The 11,742-nt window shown below is 36.0% G+C and overlaps 1 protein-coding gene across 3 annotated transcripts in view; it reads right to left on the bottom strand.

Annotated features, from left to right (window-relative positions):
* Window positions 1-2,510: 2,510 nt before the first annotated feature.
* Window positions 2,511-11,742, bottom strand: part of rhbdf1b (rhomboid 5 homolog 1b) — a 40,192-nt gene continuing 30,960 nt past the window's right edge. For all 3 annotated transcript variants that reach the window (XM_082152717.1, XM_082152715.1, XM_082152716.1), the window contains 11 exons: window positions 9,337-9,588; window positions 9,084-9,195; window positions 8,932-9,006; window positions 7,636-7,797; window positions 7,451-7,551; window positions 7,305-7,368; window positions 7,126-7,220; window positions 5,114-5,189; window positions 4,793-4,893; window positions 4,486-4,639; window positions 2,511-3,255 (listed from right to left, as the gene is read on the bottom strand). In XM_082152717.1, the coding sequence (XP_082008843.1) occupies window positions 2,836-3,255; window positions 4,486-4,639; window positions 4,793-4,893; window positions 5,114-5,189; window positions 7,126-7,220; window positions 7,305-7,368; window positions 7,451-7,551; window positions 7,636-7,797; window positions 8,932-9,006; window positions 9,084-9,195; window positions 9,337-9,588 (1,612 nt within the window). In that variant the 3' untranslated portion in view covers window positions 2,511-2,835. The remainder of the gene's footprint in view (window positions 3,256-4,485; window positions 4,640-4,792; window positions 4,894-5,113; window positions 5,190-7,125; window positions 7,221-7,304; window positions 7,369-7,450; window positions 7,552-7,635; window positions 7,798-8,931; window positions 9,007-9,083; window positions 9,196-9,336; window positions 9,589-11,742) is intronic.

Below are 11,742 nucleotides of genomic sequence, written 5' to 3'. Positions count from 1 at the left end.
CTGTGCACACAGACAGCTTCCTAACTGAGATGGAATGATTCTGATCCTGCAATTTTTACAAATTAAGTTGCTTGCACAAAGTGAACCGAGGCACGACTCACAATACATTTCAACTGACTTTGACATTAGCATGTTGCTAAGCTAACACTGCAACACTATAACATAGTGATATTCAAATTTATTGATGCCAATGACCCTCAAATATGATGATCCATGCAAAGGGCCCTCTTCCTAAAATATTAAGGCATCTACGCAGTTTCATAAAAAAACATTTACATCTGTATGTGTATATTATTTATACTGTGTATATACAGTTGAGGTCAGAATTATAGGCACCCCTGGTAAATATGATCAAAGATGGCTGTAAAAATAAATCTGCATTGTTTATGCTTTTGATCTTTAATTAAAAAAAATCTAAAAAATGTAACCTTTCATTGAAGTAAAATAATTGTAAGTGTATGGAATTCACAATATGAAAAATGCTTTTCTCCAAAACACGTTGGCCATAATTATTGGCACCCTTTTATTAAATACTTTTTGCAACCTCCTTTTGCCAAAATAACAGAGCGTTTTCTCCTATAATGCCTGATGAGTTTGGAGAACACCTGACTTGAGATCAGAGACCATTCCTTCATACAGAATCTCTCCAGATCCTTCAGATTCCCAGATCCATGTTGGCGCTTCTTCTCTTCAGTTCACCCCCCTTATTTTCTATAGGGTTCAGGTCTGGGGACTGGGATGGCCATGGCAGAAGCTTAATTTTGTGATTTCTGTGAAGCTTCACACAGTGGTACATTTTTGTGTTGGTTTTGGATCGTTGTCCTGATGGAAGATCCAACCATGGCCCATTATAAGATTTCTAGCAGAGGCCTTCGGTTTAGATTTTTTATCTGTTGGTATTTGCTAGAATCCATGATACTGTGTATATCTGAACAAGATGTCCAGGATCTCCAGCAAAAAAATAGGCCCACAACATTAAAGATCCAGTGGTATATTTAACCGTGGGCATGGGGTACTTTTTTTTTTTATCCCTGTTTGCACTAAATCCATCTGGTGGGTTTGCTGCCAAGCTATTTTTTTTTTGTTTCATCTGACCATAGAACCTCATCCCATTTGATGTTCCAGTCGTATCTGGCAACTGAGTTTGTTTTTGGATGAGCTAGGAGGAATTTCTTGAAACCCTCCCAAACAACATGTGGTGATGTAGGGGTTGTTTGATTTATTATAAGGTTTTCTGACCTCAAGACTCAACTAATCTCTGCAATTCTCCATCTGTGATCCTTGAAGAGTCTTTGGCCACTCAAACTCTGGAACATCTTAATTTTTGCCCTGATGGTGGAAATTGGAATTTTCTTACAGCCACTTTCTATTTTGTGATGCTCAACAAAATTTTGCTGCACATCAGAACTATATTCTTTGGTTTTACTTATTGTGATGGATGATTAAGGGAATTTGTGTTTCCTCATTTATACTCCTGTGAAATAGCTAGACAATTTCATGTTCCTAGTCACCCTGGTGTGCCAAAAATATAAATATGATATTTTACTCCTAAAAAATTATTTGGGTGCCAATAATTGTGGTCAACGTGTTTTGAAGAAAAACTTTTATCTCATATTGTGATTTACCCCCACTTTCAATTCTTTTACTTCAGTGAAAGGTTACATTTTTGCGAATGTTTTGAATGAAAGATCAAAAGGATAAACAATGTAGATTTATTTTTACAGCCATATTTGATATGGTTCTCAATAATTCTGATCAGTAACTATATAGCCTACTAACATTAAGAAGTTTGGGTCGGTATGTCTTTTTTTATGTATTTTAAAGAAGTATTTTATCTTCACCAACGCTGCATTTATTTGATAAAAAAATTCAGTAAAAAGTAATTTATTACTGTGATGGCAAAGCTGAACTTTCACCATCATTACTCCAGTCTTCAGTATCACATGATCCTTCAGAAACCATTCTAATATGTTGATTTAGTGCTCAAGAAACATTTCTTATTATTATCAATGTTGGAAACAGTTATGCTTAGTATTTTTGTGGAAACTGAAAAAGAAAATTCAGAATTCTTGATAAATAGAAAGTTAAATATCTTTTTTAACATTGTAAATGTCTTCTTCACTGTCACTTTTGTTCATCTCTATATATTTTTAAATAGCTTTAACTCTTTTTGTTGATACTTTTTAGTATCAAATGAATATTAGTATAGAAATTAGCTTGCTTTAATGCATTATGGGACTGGTTTCCCCACAAAGGGCACATGTGATCCTCCCCTAGAAGACAGCATAATTATGCTGCTTCCTATTTGGAACAGACGTTGGATTGGGTGCGGCGCCTATGCGAACTACTTGAGATGCAAATTAGCATAATTTTTTTTTTACTTTTTAAATTAAATGTTTTTTGTATTGTCCCTATGCAAATAAAAATGTTGACTACGTAGGCAGCTCGCTAGAACAGAACCGTTATTTTAAGCAGAAAAAATGACCAGAAAAAAACGAAGGCAGACTAAGTGATTTCTTCACATTGTATTTTGTGTTACATGTGATCAGGTAGCTAAAACACTACCGAATATTACCACTGCAGTAGCACTACAGCATTACAGGTCTAACAGGACTCAGATATGGCAGTAGCTGGTACTGTGTGAAAAGGCACTATTGGCGTAACTAATATTCTTCCCTCCTGGGGCGGGCTCTTCTCTGAGCCGGAGAAATTAAAAACAATAAAACCTTCTTTATAAAGGATGTTATATAAAAAGAATGAAATCAGTCCAGGCCTGCAGAAAAGCTGGAGTTGGCGACCAACTGCCCTCCATTGCAGCCCTTCTTCTGCAAGGCCTCAGTGGAGGTGAGCATTGAGGTCGTATTTATTACAAAACTTGTCTGTCAGCGGGATGCAGGTGAGAAGCTCACACCACTCGCACTTGACGGGGTAAACATAGAAGAGAACGACGAAACCGGAGAAGATGCCCAGGAAAAGAGTAAGTGCCACTAGGATCTGCAAACGTTTGCGGTACATGTCCATGCGGCCGAAGCTGATGTATGGCAGGAAGGCGAAGGAAAGGAAGAAGCCTGAGAAGAAGCCGCAGATGTGGGCGAAATTATCTATCCAGGGCAGCAAGCCGAAGGCGAAGAGGAACAGCACTATGCATGAGAGTTTGATGAAGGCCCTCCATGGCCGTGCCAAGATCTGCCAGCTCTGGAACAGCTCCACAAACAGACAGGCCAAGATGCCAAACTGAGAGCCAGCCGGACCCACCTGGCATTGGAAAGACAGAGAAGGGGTTACTATGGCTTGAACGAGTTCCTGCACTGGTGCAACTAAACCAGGGATATAAATCTAACATGGTTGGCAATAACCAGGTGAAAATGCCTATTTAGGTGCTATATAATATGTGAAAAGCTGTTTCAACTGAGTATTATGTTCGTTTATGCTGTATTCCTAAAAGTGAACATACTTCTGCAAACGGCACATCAGATGGACACGGTTCTATCCGTTAAATCCCAGTGACAACTAGATCACATGTCAATTCTAACTTGGTAGATTATTTACATACTACACACTGGCTACTTATAGAACATACATTACTAACAGCCGAGAAGTAATTCATCAAATGCAATACACACTCATCATTATGACATTTTTAGAATGGACATGCATGTAACTTTTTGACTGATGGAAGTTTTCATCATCTAGGTTGCATAAGCCATGGGGGGAAAAAATAGTTTGGGGTCAGTTAGATTTTGTCAGCGTTTTTGAAAGCTGAATTTTCGGCGGCATTACTCCAGTCTTCAGTGTCACATAATCCTTCAGAAATCATTCTAATATGCGGTAACACTTATTTTGACGGTCAACTTTAGACATTCTACTACCTATAAGTAACTTTGCAAGTTGCAACTACATGTCAACTATCATTAGAGTACTAGTAGACTGTCTACTTAATATCAGCTAACACTTTATTTTGATGCTTCCCCAGCAGACATTCTACTGACTAAGCAACTACATGTCAAATATTTCTACTAACAAGTCTTCTAACAGTAGGCCTATACTACAGTTTACTAATATTCTAATGAGAGTTAGTTGACATGTAGTTGCAAAGTTCCTTATAGTTAGAAATTAGAATGTCTAAAGTGGACCATCGAAATAAAGTAAGTTAATATGCGGATTTGGTGCTTTCTTATTATCTATGTTGAAAACAGTTGTGCTACAGTATTTGTTGAAACCATGATGCATCAGGATTCTTTAATGAATAGAAAGTTTAAAATAATAACATTTATTTGAAAAATAAAAGTCTAACCATGTAAATATCCGTACTGTATAATGCTGTATAACAATACAATAACTACAGGATAATATTAAAGGCCAATACAAAAAGTGAGATTGATTTTTAGGTTGGATTTAACCATTACCATTTGAGGGTTTATTAAATTCTCTCATTACTGAATGTGTGGTTTTTAAGACGCCTGATCCAGACTCATGAGGCTGTACCTCTGCTCTGTACGGTAGGAAGATGGCACTGGCGAGGTTTCCTGTAATCCCACTGAGGATATAGATGATGGAGATTCTCAGCCAGCCCGCTAGCTTCTCCAAATCCCTCAGAATGGTCATCTGGAAGCACACAGACACCAGGCAGTGCAGGATCCTGCAGAGAGGAAGAGACTTTCACGATCAATCAAACAAGGCTTTACCTTTGTCAAGAAAGAGCAGTCAGGAAGGATAAGTAATCTGACACTGCATTTCATTTATTGCGAAATTCACAATGGGCCCCCTGCAACGGATCACACTTCCTACTCACCCAGCATGCAAGAAGAGAGAGAGCCAGAGCCGATAGAACTGGTCTGGGATCTCTGGGTTCAGGAAAGGCAGGAGGCCACACACATCATCCATACAATGCACCTGAGAGCGGATAATCAGTTTTATCCATAATTACACAAATTACAGTTTATAGCTAAATATCTGTACACTTTAATTATAGGCACTTGCACAGATGTGGCTCTTTACACCCCCTGCTGGCAATTTATAAAACTGCGTATTGCACTACTGTACTGCTCTAGATACATCAACAGAATGTATGAGATCTAAACTTATATGTCAGCAAGAAGAAATGTCCACTGACCTGGGAACACAACGTGGCCTCCTCATGGAAGTATCCCTTCATGAAGTTACAGTACTCTCTTGAAGTAATCTCACACCTGTGCAGATCACAATTGACACTATTTTAAATTTGACCTGCTAAAGGACAACATGAGATGAACTACCAGTCAAACGTTTGGAAACTTTTATTTGAATTTTGATCATGTTTTCATTATCTTAAAACCTAAATCATCTGCTAATCCAGAGCTTGATTTCCTTCCTATTTCAACACTGAAGGTTTATTTTCCAGTTCATAACACCATCACAAGCTAGATGAGGCCTTTCGATTTTTCATGAATCTAGCATTCATAGAGTGTGTCACAACTCAAGGGGTCAAATTTTGTCTGATTAACATTAGATGAGAGGGTTATTAACCCTATAAAGCCTACTGTATCATATTTGATTTGCAAATCTCTAAGGCCTCTAAATTATCAACATGATGAATGATATGCTAAAAACCTGTTATAATCTAATCTACTACATGCCTTCTGTTGTCTGATTGATAGTTTATACTTTTTTAGACAGTAAAAGGCCTTTTAGCTTGTGGTACACGTGTCTTTTTGCTGTGAAATCTAGATTTATTTTTATAGAGTAAAAAGAAAGAATAACTTTTATATTGTTAGTAATATTTCAAGATATACACTTAGATTGACTTATCCATACAACATTTCTTTGAAAAATCATGGTAAATGATATAACAGGCTTTTGAGAACGTTTATTTGAACATTTCTCAATCATCATTGTATTGTATTGCATTATATATTTTGCCACCCACAGTAAAAACTAAAGAGCCTTGATCATAAAACTAAAGCATTTAAATATCATCTTACTAAGACATTATAGGGAGATGTGGAGTGGCAATTGATATTTATATGCATTTTATGTATTTTGCTATACTGTTATAAAATCTCACTGATTTACATTGCAAGCTATCAGAATTTCATTTGACTTTTTTAGTTGTAGCCACCAATCTAGTCTATATATATTTATAATTCCAAATGGAACATGGCTGAGCTGAAATGCCAATTCTAAGTTGTGTTAGTTCTTTATTTTGGAGATATTAGTTTGTTTGTAACCCAGTACAAAATATTGTGATGATTCCTTTGCACATTGTTAAAAGCTCATAAAATAAACTTATAATAATAATAGGATAATAAAAATATATTGCATTATACAGTCACTCTGTAATAATACATACAACGAAACAAAAAACAAAACCATACAATATGGAAAGCCAAATTGTTGACAAATTAACTCGACTTAAAGGTACAATATGTACGATTTTTGTATTAAAACATCCAAACACTAGAACATTATTATATATTTTGTAAAAATGTACCGCCACCTACTGGTAGTTTTAGTTTCTTATTTAGAGTATCATCTCAATAAAAAATGTATTTCATATATTGGGGATTGTTTGCCCAAAAAAAGAAAATTTTGTTTATTTACATTTCTTCTTCATGTCGTTTCAAACCTGTATGACTTTCTTTCCTTTGCGGAACATAAAAGAAGACATTTTGAAGAATGTTGGCAACCAAACTGTTTTGGTCTGTAAATATACTGTATCTAAATATCAATTCAGAGGCAGCTTCTGAAAAAGAAATCATGGCCACTGAAGCCTTAAAGTTTTGTGTAGTAAATGTTATGTTGAATCAAATAAAATATTTATTTCTAAAGATACTTTCTGTAATGTCTACCAGATGCTTTTCTCATTTAACACAATGACTTTAAATGATCTATTGGGGGTAATTTCTCAGCCAAATTTGATGTGCGATAAAGTAGATAAATTAATCGGCACATCATGTAATTAATCGATTTAAATATTTTAAATGCTGGACTGCCCTATTTACAGTAGATGTTTACCAATGAAGTGCTGCATTTTTTTTAAAGGCTCTTAAAAGAATGAAATGGATTCATATTTGTCACTGCTATCAGTCTTTGTTAGTTCATTTGAATCACTTAATATCTAATGGTGTGTGTGCAGGTTCTCCTCACCTTCCTTTGGTTCCGATGCAGCAGGGTCTGCCAGTGATGACACAGTCAATGTGTGGCAGGTTAGTGTGGTTCCCTGTGCTGTACCTGGTGCATATCTGAGAGAGAGAAAAATGGTGTATAACAGTATTAAACTGAAGCAATAATTCATATTAGTCATCTGTTAAGAAACCGTCACTCACCGGCCACTTGGTGATGTCATCAGGCCACTCGTGAGGAGTGACCGAGGCAGGCTCCAGACAAATCCTAACATCACAAATGTGTGAAATAAGATTATTCAGGCCGCAGGGTAAAATGGGTAAAAGTGTTAAAAGGGTTTGAATTGTACCTGGGGTCTTGATGGCACACAGAGCCATACTGACGCACTTTCCCCTCTAGATATGGAGCACTTGGGTGCTGAGGCCACTTTACCCATAATGCCAGTGTACTCTGCGAATATTACAGGGACATTTGTGTAAAAATAGGTCGAGTGCACACATTAATGTAGACATGCGAGGTCAAACGGGAACTGACCGAGCACTCCTCCTGAGAGGTCTGCAAGCAGCCTGATTGGTCATTACGGACGCAGCACGCCGAGTGCCGCTCGCTGTCCTTCTTCTCCTGGATGAGCTGGTGCACCTCTTCATCCTGACGCATGCAGGGGGAGAACTTAGCACCGAGGTGAATCAGCGCCTCCTGCAGGACGGGGAGAACAACTGCAGATTAGGCAAGAGCGTATTGGTAACGCGCTAAACTCAAACGAAAATCAAATTATTTTAGTATTGTTTTTATATACTGTTATAGTATTTATTACTATTTTTATTGATCTGTTATTATTCATATTTTTTAGTGTTCATTTATGTATTTAGCTTTAGTATTTTATGTACTTTTGTCATTTTTATTTATTTATTTAAATATTTCGATGACACTTTACAATAATGTTCATTTTGTTAACATTGGTTAACAACATTAGTTACTATCAATGAAAAATACTTGTGAAGCATTCATAAACTTACCAATACACTAATTTACTAAAACATTTACTTATACATTATTAAATTCAAAAGTTGTATCTGTTAATATTATTTAACAGACCTGAACCAACATCTGTTGTATTTTTATACAAATAAATAATGCAACAAATGTATTGCTATTTGTTAATGAATGCATTTACTAATGTTGACAAATTACCTTATTGTAGAGTGTTACCAATATTTCTATCTAGCGTTACACAAGGTTTCATTTGTTCAAATTAACTACATTAGTTAACATGAAATAACAATTAACAATAATTCTACAGCATTTACATTTTTTTAATTAAAAGTTGTATTTGTCAACATTAGTTCATGCACTGTGAATTAAAATAAACAATGAAGATCTGCATTTTTATTAATTAACATTGACACAGATTATTAAATGTTGTATAAAAGTATATTGCTAAATGTTAGTTAATATTAGATTAACCAATGTTAACAAATGTGACCTTATTGTAAAGTATTACCATTTATTTTTGTCAGTATTACTTATAGTTACTAATAACAACACTGATATAAGACAATTTTAGGCATTTTATAATAAATGTAAGTATTTTAAAATAATATAAAAAAACATGATTTTATAATAATATTACACATGCACTTTAAACCTCAAACAACATAAAAGGAATATTGGTAACCTACAAAAGGGCTAAAGGCGTCTCTTTAAGGACATTTTTTTTTGTTTTTCAGGTCCCAAGGTGGTAAGATTATTTTGTTTTATAAATACAGACATAGCAGCACAATTACAATTTACACAAACTTTAAGGCAAATACATTTTGTAAATATATTTACCGAGTCTGGTCCAATCCAGAAGTTTTCTTGCTGCATGAATTTGACATTTTCATAAACCCCTTTGTTTCGCAAGACCTACAACAGATGGCAACCTGTTACACACCATAATAAATAAGCACAATGCAACAAAACCGAAAACACATTTTACTTACAGAATCAACTGTCTCATGTTGTGAAAAGCCCACAGGTGCAATGCCATAGATAGAAACTGCCAAGATGGTAATCAGCAAATGGACAAATGTGATCCAGTAAGTGAAGAAAGGCCTGTGGGATAAAATAACTAAATTCATCACCCAGTACAGACACCTATGAATCATAACGTGCAGTTATCGTAAATCTATCCAGAGACCATCATGCAATCTCAATAGTCAACACCAAGCACCCACACACAATGCTGTTAAATACCTGTGGTCATTCATGTCTTCAATCTGTTTCTTCACATAGCTGTCAATGCGTTTGCGGTAGGTGCGGTTGGTCAGTCTGCCCACCATGCCGAGCCCGTAAGGACGCTTCTCCTTGGCAAAGAGTTTCTTAACAGGCACAGCAATGCGCTGTCCACGCCGCTGACCGCTCACACTAACCACTTCCTGCCGTAAGCGCACTTTAGGCTGAACCAGAGCACCATCTTTTCCCTTACGCCAGCCTCTCTCGAGAGGCCTGAGAGACATGGAGAGACATAGAAATGAGCTTTTCTATAGTACAGACAGAGAATAGTCCACTTAAAGGGATAGTTCACCCAAAAATGAAAATTACCCCATGATTTACTCACCCTCAAGCCATCCTAGGTGTATATGACATTCTTCTTTCAGACGAATACAATCGGAGTTATATAAAAAATGTCTTGGCTCTTCCAAGCTTTATAATGGCAGTGAATGGCCGTTTCTGTTTTGAAGTCCAGTGTTGGGCAGTAGCGTCGCTACAAATAGTGACGTTACTAGCTTAACTACATTTCTCAATAGCGTGGTGGTAGCGTCGCTGTTTTCTGAATCAAATAGCTTTTCAGTAGCGAAGCTCTTTTGTTGATCAAGTAGTGCGGTAGCGTCCACACAAGCTGAAGCTACATTTTCTGAAGCACAAGCTCAACTCGGGCGGCGCATGATTAACATCGCGCAACATCAGCATCACACGTGCACACGGAACGAGCAGGAGCAGCGCGTGAGCTGAGCAGTAGTGAAGCTGAGGGTTTCGGCGCCGAGTCGATTTTTCATTCACCATTGAGCTCACGCTCAATTAAAGTGAAAGCACACTTTTCATGGACAAAATAAATATGATTTCACACTAAAAGTACCTAAAATGCGCATCATTTGCATGTATAGTGTGTTTTAACAAGAACTAGAGTAGGCTATGTCAGAAATCAGAAAGATTCAAAAATATTTATAGAAAATATTCCCATTTAAACTACTTTTTATTAATCAGTTTGGGCAGGGGCGTAGCACCAAATGTTGGGCCCCGGTCACAGAACCAAGAGGTGGGCCCCTCACAACACCGCCATCTATATCAATATATAGGCTATCAATATATCTTTGTGGGGCCCCCACTTCGCCAAGGGCCCCTGTTAATCTGTATCGGCGGGTCAAACTCAATGAAAAATCGGAATTGGCCTAGAAAATTGTAATCGGTGCATCTCTATAATCTTTCTGATTGGCTGGTATCAAACATGACCACATAATCTGATGTTCACCTAGATGTTTTATTTATTTATTTGTACATTTGCCGTAGTATTGACGATGGGTTCAATAACACATCCTGCAAAAGAGGGGCCTTGGCCAGAATCTAGTGGTAATTTTGCCATGTTGGTACTGTTTGGAGCAGGTCTTAATTATTTTGCTACTGCGGTTTGAGCTGAGTTGAGTTATAAATGAACTTACAGTTAGTCCTGCAAATATGCCCAAGTCTAAATTGTGCATACCAAGGTTATTATAGTTTTTTATTTTTATTATAGTTATTCTATATTAGTTTTTATTTTAATATCATTTTCAAATTTCCTATAAATTTCAGTTTAGTTTTAGTTAGTTTCATTAATGGTTTTGTTAGTTTTAGTTTAGTTTTTATTTTGTGAACACATTTCTATTTAGTTTTTATATATTTAGTTTCAGTTTCAGTTTTAGTAATTATAGTTTAGCAGAGTTAACAGAACATTTCCAGTTAAAGACATTTAATTTCAGCAAAGTTTAATGTTTGCAGTTTACATTTAACTCTTGTGAAAACCTTTCAATAATAACAATTAAATAATTGTTTGAGGATGAACAAAGAACCAAACAAATGCAACTAAAAGGTAAAAATTATATAATAATATTAAAAATGAAATCTTGTTAAACGTGGTGTATAAGAAAAAGATATGCGTATGATTATTATGATTATTCTTTAAGGTTATTTCAATTATTAATCCTTTCAAACATTATTCTTGTATTGATCCATTTATGCTTTCTGTCTATTGCATCGTTTAAAATCATATAATCATAGTTATACACATATTAAAATGTTCTCTTCAGACCAGACATTTAATATACTTCCACTCTGACAAATATACGTCTATTTCTGGGCTATAGACATGCTATTTGTTTTTTCCGTTTTCTGCTCAGTGTGGTAAGCTATCTTGTCTAATATGTGTGGTATAGGCCTATCTTGTTTAGGCTAGTTTCACATGAGATGGTTATCTTATACCTGGAATTAAGGTACAGCTGTATTTGCATGAGGTGGAAATAGATTTGGGCCTCTCTGCTTCTTAGGGCTGGTTCACACAGTCGGTTTTGCTTTGAAACACTGAAAAAATAGTTTTTCAGTGGGGAAAAAGAGAGGCACAGTGGGGAA

Source organism: Leuciscus leuciscus, assembly GCF_965113295.1.
Source record: "Leuciscus leuciscus genome assembly, chromosome: 21".
NCBI classification, from domain to species: domain Eukaryota; kingdom Metazoa; phylum Chordata; class Actinopteri; order Cypriniformes; family Leuciscidae; genus Leuciscus; species Leuciscus leuciscus.
Note: the sequence above shows the minus strand (reverse complement) of the source record. Positions and strands in the feature narration are given on the sequence as shown.